This window comes from Meles meles, chromosome 5 (genome assembly GCF_922984935.1).
Source record: "Meles meles chromosome 5, mMelMel3.1 paternal haplotype, whole genome shotgun sequence".
Taxonomy (NCBI): Eukaryota; Metazoa; Chordata; class Mammalia; order Carnivora; family Mustelidae; genus Meles; species Meles meles.
The window spans coordinates 76,505,448-76,526,876 of record NC_060070.1 but is presented as its reverse complement, the minus strand read 5'-3'; the positions used below and the strand labels follow the sequence as shown (position 1 = coordinate 76,526,876).

Here is a 21,429-nt window from a genome sequence, read left to right as displayed (position 1 = left end):
AATGACGGTTTCCCAGAGGAGCTAACCGGAGGACCAACAGGTAGCAGCTCTGCCTGTGTGTGCCTGTGTGTGCACACAAGTGCCCAGACTTTTGCTTGATCCCACACCACTACTTCAGAAAAGTTTTAAACAGTTTGTGTTGCTTCTTTCACTTCCATGATAGACAATGATATTAAATTCAAAGTTGGTGAATGGGAAGCAAGTCTTTGAAAGTGCCAGGCAAGTGAGGGACCAATCACAGGTGTCACTAGGAATGTAGTCAGGACAGGTACAACTTGTGCAAATGTGTGCCAATAGTAGGTGAATGAATGGTGTCTGGAGTGTGTGCATGTGGTCACACGTAACCAATGTGGGTTCTTGTAGGAGTTAGCTCTTCACTGCCCCAGGACTCTTAGGCCTGCCTGTGACTTTATGTAAGGTAATATTTATCTACAATGTAAATTAGCATATTCTTATTTACAGTGTTCTTTTACAGTGTGCAATCTGAACAGTCCCATGCAAGCAGCAATCCTATTCCTAATGGTTCTTTTATTCATCAGACAACTGTTGAGGATCTACCTACATGCAAAGTGCTGTATGAGGCACTAGGGTAGATTCAAAGACACCCATTCTTTATCAAGGAACATGATTTCTAGTAAGAAATATATGCACATAAATAGTATAGAATAAAAGTGATAGTTTTAGAAGAGAAGTACTGAAAAACTACTCTCTGAATTCATAAGAGGAAGTACTTATTTCAGTTTGGTTAATTTAAAAAAAAGTCATGAAGTAGAGAGCAGTTGAGGAGTGGTTTGGAAGGTGGATTTGGACGTGCAGAGATGGAAACAAAGATATTTCAGAAGGAACAGCGTGGATTAAAAAAAAAGTGATGTGGTGTCTGTAGTACAGTGCACAGAAATAGTGGATAGTTAGTAAGGCAAAGTAACGTACTGATTCTGAACCCTGCCTTGGATACCTAACAGGGTACAAAGCTATTATAGTGGTCCCCCATACCACTGGCAAACTGCAAAATGAATGAAAAATGTCTTGAACACCTACGTACAACTATTTTAAAAATACATAAATGCTTTCAATTAATACAATAGAAATCATTCAAAAACAGGACTGAATTCACAATAAGACTTTGTTGTTAGGTATTTTCTAAGTCAACAAATAACAAGGATACTATAATGAGCTAGTTTAAGAAAGTTTGCAGTGTTAAAAAAAGAGTTCTGTATTCAAAACGGCTGGCGGGTTCTGGAGTTAGACAAACCGTTTTCTTAGTTTGTTTCTTCATCTCTGAAATGAGGATTGTAAAACCAACCTTGTTTGGTTGAGAACACATGGCACACTTTAGGTGTTCAGCAAATACCAAGTATTATAAAATGAAAAGCTGCGGTCAAATCAGAGTCCACCTCCAATACCAAGTAAACTGAGACTTTTTCTTTTGGGCGTGATGGTTACTTAAGGGTTTTTGAGTGACAGGAGAGTCAAGGCGGGGAACAGGTTACTGTAGTGGTTGAGGCATGAAGCACGAGCAACGAATTCCTGGAATATTACAGACTATAAACTTAACGACTCCGCATTTACTTGTGTTTAAGGAATCTGAGATAAAGACCACTATTTTGAACTAGCTAATGCTTTCAACAACAAAGAAAAGAGATATGAAGTTCAGTTTTGGTATTTTGAGCTTAGGGACCAAAAACTGTCGTGGCTGAAAATCTACACACGAAACATCAAACATTATGTTGAAAAGAATGCTCTAGAAATTGTGCTCATTCTCTATGAAAACCTATAGATTTTTAAAAAGCTTTTTTTTTTTAAACAACACAATACACTCTTGGGAGATACTAACTTGCCGCTTGGGAAAAGAACTCCAGCATAACCGCCGGCTTCCACTTGGCTGGACACTAGGGCGCGCCGGTGATGTCACCACGACGGTGCACGCTCCTGCGCCTCGGAGGACGTGGTGCGTCTTTACCAGGGAGACGCAGGGGGCGGGGCGACTTCCGTAAGCCCGGGCCAGCTCCTCCAGGACGCGCCCACGTGCGTACTCGCGCTTCCCCTTCCTGGCCTCTGGCTGTGAGGCGGGTCGCGTCGTCGCCCTTACTCTACTGTCAGACCGATCTGCGCATGCGCCTAAATCCCTGCCCTTCCCAGCGGCAGGCGGAGGGCGACACCTCCAGGTAAAAGTGAGGCGTTGCAGGAGGCGGACTCAGCTCAGGGCTAGCGGCGCGAGAGCAGTCAAGGTTCTTGTCCACCTTGCGGCGGCTAGGATGGCTGAGCAGTCGACGCGCGGTAGGGTCGAATCCGAGCCTGGTTTTGAGGCAGTGAAGCCTGAAGAATCGAAGGTGTCTTCACCGAAGACTGCCGACGTTGTCGCAACGTCATCGAAGGCGGAGGACTACAGTAGCAAGTGCGTGTTCTGCAGGATCGCGGCGAAGCAGGAACCCGGCACCGAGCTCCTGTACTGCGAGGTGGGCTGCGTGCGGACCCGGCGTGGGACGGGGCGGGGGTGGGGTGGGGCAGGGACGCAGACCTCGCGCCGTGGCGGACCGGGGTGGCGTCGTGTCAGGCCCCCGGGAGGGCGACCTCGCAGGTGTGGACCGGAGTGGGGCAGGTGGGGTGTCCTGACGTAATGACGGATTTGCTTTTCGCGAGTGGGGTCTGTCTCCAGCATCATTGTTGCTGTGCCGAGGGGGTGGGGAGCGGGGGGACAATGTAGCGATAAAGCCAGATACTTGGGCTTCTGTTTGCAGGTACGAGGTGTTTGGCAGAAAATAGCATTTGTCGCCTGTTGTTATTGGACGGATTCCTCCGCCCACCCCCGCATCCCCACCACACTGCTTTTCAATTCCGCACACTCTTCATTCTGCTACCGAGGAGAAAAACTGGTAGAAAGGAGATGGTAATGGCGAAAAGCTTCGTTAAACTGACAGAAGTTAGGCAGGGGGCGGGGGTGGAGCCGAGGTCAAACTATTTCTTAATAAGCCCCAGATTTCCACTGAAGGGTAAAGTTCGCACAGGCGTTGTCAGTTGGGATGTATGCACATTTTCAGAGCACTGAGATTTTGCTCAGGTACTTGAAAACAGGTATCTGGAAATCATTTTCATCTGCTGGTTTTACTTGTCTTTAAAGAAACAGCTTTTGGAGAGGATCAGATCGAAAGATTCTGTTGTTGTTAGTAATCATTAATTCATTTGTTAAAAGTGAATTGAATCTGTTCTAACCACCTAGTGTTGGAGACAAAGGTAAGAATTTATGGCTAGAGAGACGACTGAAGTGATAGACCTTGACATCTGTGCTTGAATAGGGGAAGGAGTGAAGACAGGAAGCGGTGGACAGGGAGAGGGGTCAGTACAGCAGTTGTCTGTAGAGCAGGCCTCTGCTGTACTGAGCCAGAGTCAAGATTTCACCACATAAAAAAATTATGCACACTCCAGTACCAATGTTGAGGAAAACTAGTAAATAATAGGTACTAATAATGTAAAAAGTTTTGTCTAAAAATAGTCACGGAGAGGGGGGCACCTGGTGGCTCAGTCTTTAAGTGTTTGCCTTTTGCTGGTATTGAGTCTTGCCTTGGGCTTCTTGCTCAGCTGGGAGTCTCCTTCCTCCCTCCCCTTTCCCTGGGCTCATGATCTATCTTTCTTTCTTTCTCTCTCTCTCTCTTTCAAATAAATAAGTAATCTTAGGAAAAAAGTAAACTAATTTTATTTTTTTTAAATTTTTTTTAAAGATTTTATTTATTTATTCGATAGAGAGAGATCACAAGTAGATAGAGAGGCAGGCAGAGAGAGAGAGAGAGAGGGAAGCAGGCTCCCTGCCGAGCAGAGAGCCCGATGCGGGACTCGATCCCAGGACCCTGAGATCATGACCTGAGCTGAAGGCAGCGGCTTAACGCACTGAGCCACCCAGGCGCCCCTAGTAAATTAATTTTAAAAAATAAAAACGGTCTCCCGTAGGGGTTGGGATGGTCCAGAATTCTGTCGTGGTTTTTCCAGGCCAAAGGTCAGGATTTTTTCTCTATGAAGAACATTCTCAGAGTGAACTATGTGAAAAGCCTGGAACATTTTTATAGGGGAAATTAGACACATTAAATACTTTTAACTAATTTACACCCTACATAGGTGGCATAGGATGAATATAGACAGTAGTCCATATAATACAGACCATAAGCAAGATGCACATGCTTGTTCAACATGCCTCAAAAAGTTGCAGATCTTCTTAAAATTGAATCTAAGATGATTTCATATATAAGAGCTCAAAGATTTATCTTTTTAAAAAGAGAATCTAATCTTTAATTTGTGTATTTTGCATTATATATATATAGTATATTCTTATATTCATTCACATATGTTTATTGTAAATATTTAGAAACTATTGGGTTTATATAAAGTAGGGTAGACTTATAATTAAGTCCAGAGGAGAAAATGTGATTTGGAATAATTGGAGTTACCAGCATTATGTGGGTTTAGTCCGGGAAATCTTTCTGGCAGAAGCTAGAGAAGACTCCTCACTCCATAAGCATCCATATAGTGTATTTGTGCTGTATACTGCAGAGTTGAAACTAAGCCAATACTAGGCCATGTGTTCTCAGGGATAAAAGTTGGTTTTGGGGTGACAGTATCTTACTCTGTGTGTGTGAGGCAAAAGTAAACATAGTGGACATAAACAGATAAAGAGTATGTCTGCGGTATTAAAATATCATGAGAGTGGAACCGGGAAAAAGAGTCTTAAGAATGTCTTCCGAGCAGTGACAGTGAAAACATGGTTGAGAAATACCAGGCTCGATGTTTATTTTCACCTTGCTTGAGGCCACACAGAGGAAATACTAGTTTAACTTTAATGTCCTCCCTCTTCTTTAAACAAATTTGCCCTCCACTTCAGACGGGGTGGTCCTGAAATGTTCTTTCAAATGTTACTTACTTGCTTTAGATATCAGTGGGGTTAGTTGCAGAAAGAAAAACTAGCTATTTAAAGCAGAAATGGATTTAATATAGGGAGTTATTTGCTTAAAAAGTCATTGCAAGAGGGGCGCCTGGGTGGCTCAGTGGGTTGGGCCGCTGCCTTCGGCTCGGGTCATGGTCTCGGGGTCCTGGGATCGAGTCCCACATCGGGCTCCCTGCTCGGCGGCGAGCCTGCTTCCCTCTCTCTCTCTCTCTGCCTGCCTGTCTACTTGTGATCTCTCTCTGTCAAATAAATAAATAAAATCTTTAAAAAAAAAAAAAGTCATTGCAAGAGTTGAAGGAAAAGCCTTCAAGAATGATATCCAGGAGATGCCTGGGTGGCTCAGTCTGTTAAGCATCTGCCTTCGGCTCAGGTCATGATCCCAGGATCCTGGAATGAAGTACCAGACTGGGCTCCCTGCTCAGTGGGGAGCCTGCTTCTCTCTCTCCCTCTCACTCTGCCTGTCACCCCACCCATTTGTGCTCACTCTCTCCGTCAAATAAAAATGTATTTTTAATTTAATTTAATTATTTTTTAGAGAGAGAGAGGGAGAGCACACGCACATGCATGAGCACATGCATGTGCATGTGGGACTTGATCCCAGGACCCTGGGATCATGACCTGAGCTGAAAGCAGATGCTCAACCACTGAGCCACCCAGGTGTCCTTAAATAAAAATCTAAAAAAAAAAAACAAAAAAAAACAAAAAACATCCAGAACAGGACTTGCATGGTGAGGACCCGTTTCCTCTGCCACAGCCAGAAGTTAGGAGTCAGATGACTGCCATTGGAACTTAGACTTCAGGAAGATGTCTTTGTAGATGTGACTCAGAGTTGAGGAAGCAGTGTGACCACCACTGTTGAATTTGAGGTTGGATTCTGCTTTGTTGTGCAGGCTGTTTCACTTACTGTAGGATGTTTCCCATTTCTGACTTCTGGGTGCTAAATGCTTGCGGCACCTACATATTTCTACTTTGACAAATAACAGCTTCAGAGCTACACTGTACCTCCTGGGTATGCACTGGTACGTTAGGGCACCAGAAAAGTGGATGTTTCATGTCTGTGTCTTGACTAGCAATTGACCAGACATTGGAATGGGGACAGGGGAGAAAGAAAAAACAATCTCAGTATCCTTGGAGCTGACCATCTTGGTATCCTTGGAGCTGACCACGTTTGCCTAGTGGAACTAGCGGAAGCTGCAGAAAGATGGCTTTTTCTCAGGTTACCTCGTCAAAGCACTGAAGTCTGAAGTATATCTAATTTGCAAGATCTAAATTCCATCTGGGGTTTTAGCTTTTTAAATTTCTGCAGTACTAAAGACACAGAAGTATTTGGAAAGGGGGTTGAGTGCCCATCTACCCTTTTTACCACCATTTGTCATATTTAATAGATGCTAAGCCAAGATGCTTGGATTCAGTGCTGATAATGAAGATGGACTAGGTGTTTGTCTAATCCATGCATTCTCAAAAGGGGTAAAAATTGATGTTCTTGGCTGGGGCAGGAGCAAGGGCAAAAGAAAATTTATTATTTATATATATAAAATATATGTATAGCACTTAGGATAGAAACACATGTACAATTTGGCTGTGGTATTAAAATATCCAGGGGGAGGGCACCCATTAAGGAAAAAAAAATCTAAAAAGTTTCCTTAGGGGGATGGTAACGAAAAAAGGCTGAGAAACACTGTTAAAATCAAACAGTGGCCATGATTCCAACTTTAAGAATGTGTTTTGGGGACACCTGGGTGGCTCAGTGGGTTAAGCCTCTGCTTTGGGCTCAGATCATGATCTCAGGATCCTGGGATCGAGCCGTGCATAGGGAGGGCTCCCTCTCTCTGCCTGCTGCTCTGCCTACTTGTTGTGATCTCTCTCTCTCTCTCTCTCGTCAAATAAATAAATAAAATCTTAAAAAAAAAAAAAGAATGTGTTTTGGAGGACAGACTGAAAGATCTTGGAAAGTAGTAAAAACTATAATGACACCATTTTTTTTAAGGAGCAGAGAAGGGAGCATTGGTAGCTTTATTTTTCTATTTAAGCATCTTTTATTTATTAAGCAATCTTTCAAGTTCACTATATGTTATTCACTTGTAGTTCAAGGATAACTATGGCATGTTCCACACTTGAGAAGCTTGCTTCTGATCTGCATTGAAAGCATAAATGAAAAGTTTTCATTTAGTGAAAAGATTTCATTTAGTTGTCATTAGGGATGGGTAGTCAAAATTCTGTGTTTTAAAGTCACTTGAAGTATCTTTTCTTTGGGGGTGCCTGGGTGGTTTACTTGGTTAAGCATCTGCCTTCAGCTCAGGTCATGGTTCCTGGGTCCTGAGAGCCGCCCTGCTTGGTCTCCTTGCTCTGAGGAGAAATCTGCTTCTCCCACTCCTTCTGCCCATCCCCCCAACTCGTGCGCTCTCTCTCGCATGTGCTCTAGTTCTGTCTCTCTCAAATAAATAAAATAGTTTAAAAAAAGAAATGTCTTTTCTTTATGTAGTTATGTTATAAAGGTGACAGATAGTTAGGCTTATTTATTTCTGTTTGTTTTCAATTCATAGGGATTATTTTGAAGTCCAAAAGAGTATTAAATATTCATGTTTTTAATGTCAGAATTGTAAAGCTAAGTACATTTGGAAAAGTCTAGCGTCCATTCTCTTATCATCTTTATCCTGTTCCTCTTCCCTCACAAGAAACTAAAAAATATATTTTTAGCTTATCCTTCCATTGTGAGAATTTGTATGTGTATGTTTATATATTTACTCCCTTTCTTATATAAAAGATGGCCTTACCACACTCTCCTGCTCCTTAATTTTTTTAACTTTGAAGTACATTTCAGAAATGATTCTTAAGTATATAAAGATCTTCATTCCTATATTTTATAGCTACATAGTACTTCATTGTATGGATTTGCTATAATTTATTCAGCTAGTCTCCTAGTTGAATTTTGGACCTTTGGGTTATTTTCATTTTTTTGCTATTACAAATCATGCTGCAAAGGATAGCTTTGTACATGTATCATTTTATATTTTTTGTCATTGTATCGTTGGAATAGGAAAAAGTCTGTCTTAAAATGAAGAGTCTAAATAATGGCTAGTTCAGTAGTAGCAACAGGAAAGAGAGTAACATCAGAGGGCCAATTTCAATATTTTAGAAAGCTTAATGAAAATCTAATTCAATCATTGATTGCATTGGCTGACTAAAATGCATAGGTTTTTCTTCACCTGTTTTGCCTCCACCCAACCTTCCCTCTAGCAGCTACCAGTTTGTTCTTAGTATAATACCCTCTCGTTCCATCTGTGTTGTCACCAATGGCAAGATCTCATCCTTTTTTATGACTAATATTTCATTGTATATGTACATCGTATCTCCTTTATTCATTCATCTATTGATGGATTCCTAGGTTGCTTTCATGTCTTGGCAATCATAAATAATCCTTCCATAAACATAGGAGTGCATGCATCTTTTGGAATTAGTATTTCCATTTTCTTTGGGTAAATGAATACACAGTAGTGGAACTGGGGATCATATGGTATTTCCGTTTTTAATTTTTGAGGAATCTCCATACTGTTTTCCATAATGGCTGCACCAGTTTGCATTCCCATCAGCAGTGCCCAGGGTTTCCCTTTTCTCCACATACATGCCAACACATATTTCCTGTCTTTTTAATACTAACATTGGACTGGTGTGAAGTTTCATCTCATTGTGGTTTTGATTTGGGATTTCTCTGATGATGAGTGGTGTTGAGCATTTTTTCATGTGTGGTTTAGCCATTGAAAAATTTTTATATAGGATACTGAATAAGGATATTTAGGGAATATTGATTTTTCTTTTGGAAAAGCTTGAAACTCAAGTGTCAGTAGGTTGAAAGACTCCCTTTTTCATTTCTTTTCTTTTTTCCTCACATAACTATGTGGGGTATGTAAATCAGAAAACTAATATAATGGATTGGACACTTCATGCATTATACTGGAGTTTGTTTTAGCATTTCAAGGGCTTTTTAATGCTATAAACAGAACAAAAAAGTATTTGTGTGTAAGTGCTATAAAAAATGTACAGAAAGGCAACCTCTGGATATATGGATGCTAGATTATTTTCCTGTTTTAATTGTGGAACGTGCCACTTTGGAAAAAATTTAATGTAAAAAAGAATTTATCAAATTTGCTATGTTTCTATAGTCAAACCTTTAAAAATACATATTAAGAAAAACCCTTAAGGGCACCTGGGTGGCTCAGTGGGTTAAAGCCTCTAACTTCGGCTCAGATCATGATCCCAGGGTCCTGGGATCGAGCCCCACATTGGGCTGTCTGCTCAGCAGGAAGCCTGCTTCCTCCTCTCTCTGCCTGCTTCCCTGCCTACTTGTGAACTCTGTCTGTCAAAAAAATAAATAAAATCTTAAAAAAAAAACAAACCCTTAGATAGGTAGAGATGGAGAAATATATAAGGAAATTAAAAAAAAACTTGGAATTGTGGGTAATGAAGTTTTTTTGTTTTGTTTTGCTTTGTTTTAAAGATTTATTTATATGAGGGGGCGCCTGGGTGGCTCAGTGGGTTAAAGCCTCTGCCTTCGGCTCAGGTCATGGTCTTGGGGTCCTGAGATCGAGCTCCACATCTGGCTCTCTGCTCAGCGGGGAGCCTGCTTCCCCTCTCTCTTTGCCTACTTGTGATCTCTCTCTCTCTGTCAAATAAATAAATAAAATCCTAAAAAAAAAGATTTATTTATGTGAGAGAGAGAGCATGAGTGAGAGGGACAGAGGAAGAGGGAGAAAGAATTTCAAGCAGACTTCCCCCACCTCGCCCCGGGCATGAAATGGACATGGGGCTTGATCTCACAACCCTGAGATCACGTTACTGAGATTACGATCTGAGCCAAAACCAGGAGTGGGATACTTAACCCACTGCGCCACCCAGGCACCCCTTTGGTAATGAAGTCTTATTGAAGTTCATTGATAATTGTTTTCCTGAAATTAGCTTTATATAAGTCTTCAACATTGCTTTATATAAGGCTTCAACATTGCTCATTGCTAACTAATGAGCATCTCATGAAGAATGCTAAAGCATGTCTTTATGAACTTAATGCCCAGCTGGGATTAGGTGTATAATGTAAGTACCATTTCCCTATCGGACTGAGATTTATGGTGTTTAAGACATGCCAGAATGGCATTAGGAAATTCTTTATAAAAAATTCACTGACAGGGGCGCCTGAGTGGCTTAGTGAGTTAAGCCTCTGCCTTCGGCTCAGGTCATGATCTCAGGGTCCTGGGATCGAGCCCCATGTAGGGCTCTCTGCTCAGCCGGAAGCCTGCTTCCTCTTCTCTCTCTGCCTGCCTCTCTGCCTACTTGTGATCTCTGTCTGTCAAATAAATAAAATAAAATCTTTAAAAAAAAATTCACTGACAAATGATATTTTTTCCTTCAGAATGAAGACCTAGTTTGCTTCAAAGATATCAGACCAGCAGCACCTCATCATTATCTTGTGGTGCCAAAGAAGCATCTTGGAAACTGTAGAGAGCTAAAGAAAGATCATATAGAACTGGGTAAGATGAGGACAGTATTTTTTATGGTTATATCATCCTAAATTGGCATGAGTGATAGTAGTGACAGTGACAATGAAAAGAAACAACCTAGCCAGGTGTTAATGAAAGAGGAGCATTATGACTTTGTGAAACTTCTATTATGAAAAATTTCAAATGTGTACAAAGATACAGAAAATAGTTTTATCTCCAGGTGGTCATCACCCAAGTACCATTTTTATTAACTTGTGGCCAGTCTTTTTCATCTATTAACCTTTTCCCACAGTGGATTTAAAGTGAATTCTAAACATCATGTTATTTAATCTTTAAAATCTCTAAAAGATAATGCCTCTTTATGTCTTAAAATGATGGCTTTCCTTGACTCTGAAAATGGAAGGTGCTATCAAAAATGAGACCATATTGGTACCTGTCTTGTAAGTTGCTTGTGTAGAGGAACTAACACCAAAGTTTAGTGATGAGATTTAAGCAATGACTTTTTAGCTTCTGAAAAGAAGAGTTTGAATCATGTCTCTTAGGTTATCATTTCCTAAGACATTTCTTAGTTCACTTCATATCTACTTTCATAGCCTTTGTCTCCAGGGCCTGGGATTAGTTTGGTTAATAATTTAAATAGCTGGGTTCCCTGGGTGGCTCAGTGGTTTAAGCCTCTGCCTTCAGCTCAGATCATGGTCTCAGGGTCCTGGGATCGAGCCCCACATCAGGCTCTTTGCTCAGTGAGGAGCCTGTCTCCCCCTTTCTCTCTGCCTGCCTCTCTCCCTACTTGTGATCTCTGTCTGTCAAATAAATTAAAAAAAAATAATTTAAGTAGCTGAGAAGACAGATAGATTGGGTCAGATTTTTTGGAGGTGAAAAAGAAATTCTTTGATGGAAAACTTTGCTGTGTAGTTCATTTAGTATTTAGACTATTGAATTACCAGTTTTTCAACTGTTTCTTCTCAATATTGCAAAATGTCTTAGTCATCTGTACTTCTATGAGTACATTTCATATTTATTCCAGCAGATAAAGGCCAATATTTTTGCAATATTTAGTATCTAGCAGCAGCCACCGTGCCTTAAATATTTCCTTTTTATGTTTTTTAAGGAGGGAGAAATATGTTTGTGCTTGGTTTTCTTTTTCTAGCATTCTGTTGTATTGAAAGTTTTTATAATGGTTGCAAATAAAATGTTAACCAATTTTGAAGCAGCATGGTGGGTATTTGGGATTTCATTATACTGTTCTTTCTGATCTTGTTTATATTTTAATATTTCTGTAATAAGCTTAAAGTTTCTTGCAATTAGTATTTAGATACAGTCTATGAAGTTGGCAAAATAATAAGAGTGTGGAAGAGCTCAATAACACCATCAAGCACTGTGATTATAATTGATATTTTTAGAACTCCACCCAACTCTAAAATCCACATTTTGTTAAGAGCACATGTTCACCAAGATAGCCCGTATCCTAGGCAATAAAGTAAGTCTAAATACATTTCAAATTATTGAAATCTTGCAACATATGTTCTCTGATGACAATGGAAGTAAAGTAGAAAAATAATAAAACCTGGAAATGTACTAAATATTTTTACATTAATACACTTTTTAATAATTTCCAAATAAATTTCCAAATAAATATAGACAACAATATAGAATTGATAGCAAAAATACAACGTATCAAGATTTGTGTAATGTAGCCAAAGCAATACCTATGGGGAAATTTATAGCTGTATATGTTTATGTTAGAAGAGGATGTTTAAAACCAATGACCTAAGTTTCTACTTTAGGATGCTAGAAATAGGCAAGCGAATCAGACCAAAGTAAGTATAAAGAAAGAAATAATAGAGTAGATAACGGTGAGATACAAAGGAGACAATAGGTTTTGCTTCATGTATTTTGAATCTGATTTTAAGTGAATACATAATTACGATTGTCATGTCTTCTCAGTGAATTGATCCTTTTTTATCATTGTAAAAATGTCCTTCTTTATCTCTGGAAATACTTCTCAAGTCTATTTTGTATGACATGAATTTAACTACTATAACTTTCTTGTTACTTGCTGTCCACATTGGGTATCTTTTTCTATACTTTCAACCAAAGTGAATATTAATATTTAAAGACTTGAAGATAGCAATATAGTTGCATCTTGCTTATTTGTTACTATTTTTTAAATGTAGTATGAAAATCTCCAGTGTTTAATTGAATTGTTTAGTTCATAAACCTTTAATGTAACTATTGATGCAGTATGATTTAGGTGTTCTATCTTGCCATTTGTTTTCTGTTTGTCCCATTTTTTGTTGTTATTGCTCTGTTTCTTTCCTGCCTTCTTGTGGTTGATCAAATACATATTTTGTTATTCTACTTTAATTTATTTCATGCCTTTTTATGTATGCCTCTTCAAATTTTTTATATGGTTGCTCTAGAGATGTTAAAATACTAGTGTAATTGTCATAGCCTAATTAGAATCACATTGTATCAGTTCATGAAAAATGTGATAAACTTTGGTACACTTTGTGTTACTGTTGTCATATATATCTACATACTTTATAATATCTTGGTATTGTTAAAATTATTGCATTAAGCAGTCATATGTCTTTTTTTGAATATTTATTTTTTTAAAGATTTTATTTATTTATTTAACAAGACAGAAAGAGAGACAGCAAGAGAGGGAATACAAGCAGGGTGAGTGGGAGAAGGAGAAGTAGGTTTCCTGCTTCCCCTATGCGGGGCTCCATACCAGGACCCTGGGATCATGACATTAGCTGAAGCCAGATGCTTAATGACTGAGCCACCCAGGCGCCCCAGTCATATGTGTTTTAAAGAAATTAAGAGGGTGCCTGGGTGGCTCAGTGGGTTAAGCCTCTGCCTTCAGCTCAGGTCTTGATCTCAGGGTCCTGGGATCAAGCCCCACATCGGGCTTTCTGCTCAGCAGGGCACCTGCTTCTCCCCCATCTCTCTCTGCCTGCCTCTCTGCCTACTTGTGATCTCTTTCTGTAAAACAAATAAATAAAATCTTAAATAAATAAATGAATAAATAAATAAAATCTTAAAAAACATTAAGAGAAAACATTTCTTCCATGTCTGGAATCTTGGGAATATTTTAAAAGAAAACAAGATTCAGTCTTGCTTGAAGTAATGAGTTTTGTTTTGTTTTTTTTTTAAGACCATATGGTACTGGCTTTGTCATGGAAGTCTGTCATCCTCCTTGCTCAAGCCTGATTTAGAGACCTAAACATTCGCAACAATTTTATGAACTTCTTTTATAACAACCATCGTCTATAGATTCTCTCATTTCTTCCCCCTTACAAATACTTGGTTACACCATTTGGAAACAAAAGAGATCTAAAGTTTGGCATTGTGCTTAGGAGATTGCAGGTTACCAAATTTTTTCTTATCTGGAAACGCATTCCTATTCGAAGGCCATAAAGCATAAAGCATAAAGATAATAAAGATGCTAAGGCAGATAGAGTTCAGAAGCCAAAACAAATATATGAACATTTATCTAGTCAGAGGTAGGCTGACATAAAGGACTATCATATCCTTCATTTGGACTGAAAGACAAATTCAGTTTTCCTGTCTGTCTTTTTGATTCAAACATATTTTTGTTTCTTACTTGGTCTCCTTATGATTAGAATTAGACCTCAGTAGGATCAGATGTCCTAAGTAGCCACTTGTTAGTACTCTTCAGCAGCTGTTCAAAGTCAGCCTGCACACCGTACTTTGTGATAGCTTGAACCTTCATGTCAATGTTGATGAGCAAACTTCTGAGTAACTTAGAACTATTAAACAGGTCTTTAAATGTTTACCCACTGAACACGACTTTTGATTAGAAAAGTTAAAATTAATTACAATTTAGTAAGTCTTCTATGGTGTAATGTTTCTTTCATTCATGTTTTTTAGTTGAGAGCATGGTGACTGTTGGAAAAACTATTCTTGAAAGGAATAATTTCACTGACTTCAAAAATGCGAGGTATGTATACTTCCACATAGAAACCAATATATGTAGTTAGTTTTCTGAAATGTTGTTCCCTCCTGGAAAATGGGGAGGTGGCTTAAGTACAGTTTTCCTGAAAGTGAGCATGCATTGTTCATTGGTAGTATAAATTTAATAAATAAAACCTCTTCCTCTCATGTCTCAGCATCTAATAATCACCACTTGGAGTTTGGGCAGACAAGTCTATTTAAGCAGTGGGTAGGTAACATAGTTACAAATCCACCTTTCCTTTTTCAGTATGTCTATTTGTATAAAAATTGTATGTAAATTGAATTTCTTTCTTTAGAAAATACTTTATTTTATGTGATTTAAAAATATTATACTTCTAGTGTGAAATTAACTTGAATTTGTTGCCTGCTGAGCTGATCTCTGGCATTCACCAAAATTTGAGCAAAAAGCATATAATGTTCAATGAGGCAGTTATTTTACTTAATCTAAGTAGTGTGTTTTCCTTTTTAAAAGACTTAGGACTTTGTCCTGTGTGACCAGTGGTTAGATTTCGGTTAGATTTCGGTTATATTTACTTCTAACATCTGACCTGTAATTTAAAGAGACCTGAGCTCTAACACTTTCCATGCTACTTTTGTGTACTGGGCTCATACTGGCTATGAAACTTGAGGCATTTAAGCTCTTCAAGATAATACCTGTTCTGCCTACATACAGATTCAAATAAGATTGTGTGTGTGAAAATCCTCTGAAAACTATGAAGCGCTATTCAAGTGTAAGGGACAGATGGTATTTGAGACCCTTTGGCCAAAAGCAGTACATTCCCTTCCCAGTCAGAGGAGTGTTTAGTAGAAGAATGAACATTGGACCAAGAGTCTCAATCCTTGCTCTACTACCGCCTGACTTTGTGACCTTGAGAAGTCTCCTACTTTTTGGATCTTGGCTTTCCCATCTTTGAAATGAAAGGGTTGAATGAACCTTTGAATTGCTTCTAGCTTTTAGTTACTTGATTCTACATTTCCTGACTCCTGTTTCCCAGAAGGAAAACTCAGCCTCTTTTTCCTGTAGTGGGGAAGCTTTTCAATATGTGTTGTGTTGCTGACTCTCCATTATCAGTCCTGTGTTGCTGCAATAGACCACATTTCCTATGCCCTCTTACACTCCCTCTCACTGTAGTCTTTTTTTTTTTTTTTTTTAATTGAGATTCACTTATAGTTTGAGGGGGTAAATATTTCCAGGCTTTTGGCTTGAATTATTGTTACACTTGTGCCTTGCTCCACTCAGAATTTCTAAGTAAACAACTTTATGCCTCAGCTATACAGTCTAAAAGTTAAAGGTCTTAGAAGTGCCCTGTAACTTTTTTTTAAAGATTCATTGCAGAGCCATATCTTAGGAGAATTAAAGGTTAAAACTGATAAGGACTGAGATGATAAAACATAATGCCAACTCAGAATTATTAAAGGATTTACTGAGACGTTATATGCTCTTAAGCCCTTCCTTGATGAAGAGTTTGTTACTGTGAACTTCAGCACAGAAAGGCAAGGAAGTGTGTAAATACTAAGAAGGATATAAAACAGTAAAAGTGGTGATTGAGTGGCAATCTGTCTACCCTAGGTAACCTAATTTGAATGTCTTTAATATTTATGTGTTTTAGCATGAAAAAATAGCTTTAAACTATTGTAGAACTGACTAGTCAACTCTCTTACCTTTCTGTTTTAGAATGGGTTTCCACATGCCGCCATTTTGTTCCATCTCCCACTTGCACCTTCATGTGCTGGCACCTGTTGATCAACTTGGCTTCTTATCAAAATTGGTTTATAGAGTGAATTCCTATTGGTTTATCACAGTAAGTGTTATTGTTTAGTAGCATTATATAAAAATATTTACAATAGTTGTCCTTTTGGTGTAGTTCTTTTCTTGGCAACAGCAGGCACTTAACAGCTTCATAGGTTTGATTCTCTCCTTTAATGTACTGCTTGCACATACCCAAAGTAATATTTTTAATTTAAGGGATTTTTCAGGTTATCAAATCTGTAGGAAGAGAATTTACAGTTAAGTCTTTCCATTGTAAGCAGAGGATATGATATAGAAGAGCCGTGGCATTAGCTGTTCAGAACCCAGAGTCCAATCTACATTGAAATTGTGGCTTGATCAGTTACTTGAGGACCCCTTTGCAAGTTACTTAAATGTTTTCAGACCCAACTTCTTTATCTCTTACCTGCCTATAAAGAATACTGCCCACCTATAGGGTGGATAAGAGGATTGATAAAATAATTCATATTAAAGCAGTTAAAACTGTACCTTGCGAATAGTAAGTACTAGTAAATATCACCTGTTGCCTTTGTTATCATCACCAACATTACTGTAGAAACTGAATTTCTGTAATTTTCTAGTTTACAAAAGGGCTTCCCTGGTAGCATCAGCTGTCAGATCTGAGGCTGAAGCCATTGAACCTAAAAAATTGCAGAATTCTGCTTTGCTAGGGCAAAAGTAGAATCAAATTCAAGCTGATTACAGGCCTGTTGCCTGACAGTGAAGCCTTAGTTATTAAGTGACTGTCCTTCCAGAGCCACTTGACTAATAATTTACCAGTCACTATGTATCCATGATGGTAAGGAGACCTGTTGTTGCTATATTTAAGTAATCACTGAATTACAAATTGAATAATTGCTGTTAATGCATATTATTATTATTATAGTCATGGTACCCAAGAAATTAAAAAGCATGATTTCTAGAAACTTCATGTTTCAAGCTTATTATCCTTCAACTTGTCCAGATGATTTTATTTAATTTAAAAATAATTTAAGATATTTATGTGTGTATATGTCTGAAATAAAAATTAGTAGACTATTCGATAGGGCAGTTGGTGAGGTCTCTTTAAAAAATCAGTGTGATTAAAAAAGGGACTTTTTTCCTTATTTGTATTTCTAAGTTTCTATGTGCTCCATGCTTTTATAATAAAGTCACTAAAAATACATTTTTTGTAATGTTTTTAACTATATTTCCTTACATGACTTTTTAGCTAGAAAAAAAATGAATGAACAAAGTTATAAGATCTGTTATTGGTTCATTCTGTGGATCTGAAATCTCCTTAGATCTGTCAGCATATATTATGAGACTTTGAAAAAAATCAAGATAAAGACATTAAGATTTAATTTAAAATCTCTTTTATAATGTTTCAGATATATAAGATGTTTGAGAAAAGTATTTGAAATAATGATAACTAACAGACTTTGGTTTACTTATGTTTTTATATATATTTTATTTTTTTAGAGCACTTTTAGGCTCACATCCAGATTGACTGGGAATCTATAGAGAGTTCCCATATACTCTCTGTCCCCCAAATACTCCCAATCTCCCACTATAGACATCCTACACTACAGTGATACATTTGTTATAACCCATGAAATTGTAGTTCCACATCATTTTTACCCAAAGTTCATGATTTACACTAGGGTTTATTCTTGGTGTTCTATATTTTATGGGTTTGGACAAATGTGTAGTAACATGTATCCAACATTATGGTTTAATAAAATTCTGTGTACTTTACCTATTCATTTCTCCCTCTCCCTTAATTGCTGGTAACTCCTGATCTCTTTAGTGCCTTCATAATTTTGCCTTTTCCAGAATGTCATATGGTTGAAACAATACAGTATTTAGCCTTTTCAGATAGGCTACTTTCACTTAGTAATATGTATTAAGGTTCCTCCACATCTGGTTTACTTCGTAAAATGTTAGTATTATATTCATTTTCCTTTTCTTATTGAAGCTTTTTAACAAATAGGATAAAAATCTGCCTGTGTATATATAATGTGGAATGCCTTTACTGTAGTTTATAAAACTATTGAGAAATTTTTATAAGATATATTCAGGAACAGAGTATGTAATATCCAGCTCTTCTGCTGTGACTTTTTATAATAGGGATGCCAGTAGAATTATTTCATGTAGGCTATAATAACCAGAATTTTAAAATATGTTGTTTTTTCAAAATTACAGGCTGACTGTTTGATTGAAAAACTTAGAATATGAAAATGTCAACAGTGGAAGATTTTCCTAATCTTGGCTCAAAATAAACTAATATTTTCATTCTTTTGAAGTCTAATTACAATTGTAAGGTTTATTGGGTTTTATGAGAGGCTACTACTGGCTAGCCTTAAATCTTTTCTGAATGTCTGTTTCCTGAGATATGTGATACAATTCTGTGGATACTTTGTCATTAACTTCTTTATTTTAATGGTTACTTGTTTAAGGTATAAAATACTATAGATAAAATCCCATTAAAACAAATCCCGTTAATCAGGAAGGGCTATTTTTTCAAAAAGTTTAAATATTTTCATTTCTCAGTAGTCTATTATAATAGTGATTTATTTATGAAGAATAAACTGGTATGGAAAGTACTTTATTGGGGCCTTTATTTCTATGAAGGGGAGACAGAAATTAACTATTTCTTGACAGTTATATAAGTTTACACACAAAATTTCAAAATGAAAAGTACCATACTACATACTGATTTATGTTCTTGTTGATTGAAAGAATTGTTTTGTGTCACTTTTTACTCAGATTTCAGATGCTGGTTTTCACTTGTTGAAGCCTAACATTTTTGTGATAAATTGTTCCTGAAAGCTATAAAGTATACATAAAGTAAATTCTAATGGTGGATTTATAAGAACAATTTGGCTATCCAAGAGAATTCACTGTGATGGCATTTTACCTGTAAGAACATAAATGGGGAAGAAACATAAAATGGTTATCATAATGTATTACAAACTGGTGGAAATTACTGTTTTATGATTTATTGTACCAAAGGAAAAGTAGAAATAAAAGTTTTAGGCCTGGCTTTTATCATGAAGAAATCCTGATTTGAAAGTAGGAAAACAGATAAGCTTGGATGAGAAAATTTATTTTAATAGCTCAGTGTTAGCATTACTGATGCATCATTTTGTGAGACATATTTCTTTAAGGATTGTGCTGACCTACACTAATAGTGAATGTGAATAAAGAGTAAGGTACTGAAAGCTAATCCTACATTGTGTCTTTGTATAGTAACACCATGTGCATGAATATAGAGGAACACAAGGATTAAAGTATTGATGTTAGAAGTAGGCGGAGATGATTGTTTTGTTTTTATTTTTGGCATGATATTAAACATAGTTTTAAGTAATGAAATACTTATTACAATGTTTAATTAAACATCTGGGATATTTAGTTAAGACATCTGAAATAAATATTCATCCATTTATCCACTTAACAAACATTTGCTGAATATTTAACATGCAATGATCAGGAAATATAGGTGAGAAAGGACAGTCTGCCTTCACATGCTAATACAAGGCTCAGACAAAACCAGTGATTACAGCTTAGGCTTAGTGTGTTAACTGCTGTACTGTTCATAGAAGAGACTGTGGGAAGGACACAATTTTGAGAGCAGGTGGCAGTGGGACTAAATATTTAAGACTCAGTATTTGTCTGGTAGACAGTGGAAGTTTAGGCCAAGAGACTCACATGTACTGTTCCTGAGTTCTGCTTCCATTATTATTTACTTTACAATTGAAATGAATGTTCATGGGGCACCTGGGTATCTCAGTGGGTTAAGCCTCTGCCTTCGGCTCAGGTCATGATCTCAGGGTCCCGGGATCGAGCCCCGCATCGGGCTCTCTGCTGGGCAGGGAGCTTGCTTCCTCCTCTCTCTGCCTGCTTTTCTGCCTACTTGTGATCTCTGTCAAATAAATAAATAAAATCTTTAAAAAAAAAAAAGAAAGAAAAGAAATGAATGTTCACATTCTTTTTCAGTCACTGGAAGTGGAAGTGGGGGTTTGGAGCTCTCAAAATTAGATTTCCAGGCTCTTCAGCACTGCTTTGTTACATAGCTCACTGACCCACCTACACAGATTAGCAGTCGCAAGTTTGTAGAAATCAGCTCAAATAGGACCATCTTTGGAAAAGGAATTTTCTATACGTACAACATGTTGTACTCTATGAACTTGAAATGATATAACTGACACTATTATGATAATAACATGGAGGTACGTAAGGAATTCTCAAATGCTTTATGGACTTACTCAAATATATGATTAGCCAATTGATTTAATTTATATAGGTTTATACCCTATCATAGTTAAGTTTTCCTTCTTTGTTGGAAAACCCTTGATCCTTACGTTCTTAGCAGCTTTTCTCATTTACTTGTAAAGATTAATAAATTACTACAATTAAAATTCACTCAGCTTTTTCAGTAGTTAAAGAGTATTTGGTAACTCAGTAGCTACCCAAAACATTAGCTCAACACAAAACCAATTTAGAACTTATCTTTAAAATGTTTAAAGTACTATCTAGAGCATTATTTTTGCATGTTATGATATTATTTGTAACTGCAGAATTGTAAAGTGATTGGTAAGTTGTGTGCTTACTTAGCTGAAAGAAAGCTAAATAAATATGGAAAAATACTGTGTCAAGTTTTGACTACGTGGACTTTGTGTGTGTGTATGTATGTGTGTGAGAGAGAGAGAGACTTTATTTTTTAGAGCAGTTTTAGGTTCACAGAAAAATTGAACAGACAGTACAGAGATTTCCCCTATAGCCTCTCTGATTATTAACATTCCCCAGAAGAGTGGTACATTTGTTGCAGTTGATAAACCTCCACCTCCACTGTAACATCATAATTACCCAAAGTCTATAAGTTTATCTTAGGGCTTACTCTTGGTGTGGCACAGTCTATGAGTTTGGGCAAATATATCATGACATGTATCTATTACTATAGTATCATGCAGAGTATTTTCACTGCCCTAAAATCCCTCTGTGCTCTGTCTGTTCATCCCTAGTCCACCAATCCTTGGCAAGCAATGATCTTTTTATTGTCTCTGTAGTTTTGCCTTTTCCAGAATATCATATAATTGGGATCACACAGTATATAGCTTTTTCAGATTGGCTTCTTTCACGTAGTGATATTCATTTAAGGTTTCTTTGTCTTTTCATGGTGTGATAGCTCATCTCTTTTTAGTGCTAAATATTCTGTTGTCTGTATACATTTATCCATTCACCTACTGATAGATACCTTGATTGCTTCCATGTTTTGCCAA

General features: G+C 37.5%; 1 protein-coding gene across 1 annotated transcript; it reads left to right on the top strand.

Annotated features, from left to right (window-relative positions):
* The first annotated feature begins 2,126 nt into the window (after nucleotides 1-2,126).
* On the top strand, nucleotides 2,127-20,805 carry HINT3 (histidine triad nucleotide binding protein 3). The gene is made up of 5 exons (XM_046006491.1): nucleotides 2,127-2,456; nucleotides 10,332-10,449; nucleotides 14,317-14,386; nucleotides 16,076-16,202; nucleotides 18,353-20,805. The coding sequence occupies exons 1-5, from the start codon at nucleotides 2,256-2,258 to the stop codon at nucleotides 18,383-18,385; spliced, it is 549 nt and encodes a 182-aa protein (XP_045862447.1). The 5' UTR covers nucleotides 2,127-2,255; the 3' UTR covers nucleotides 18,386-20,805.
* The last annotated feature ends 624 nt before the right edge of the window (nucleotides 20,806-21,429 follow it).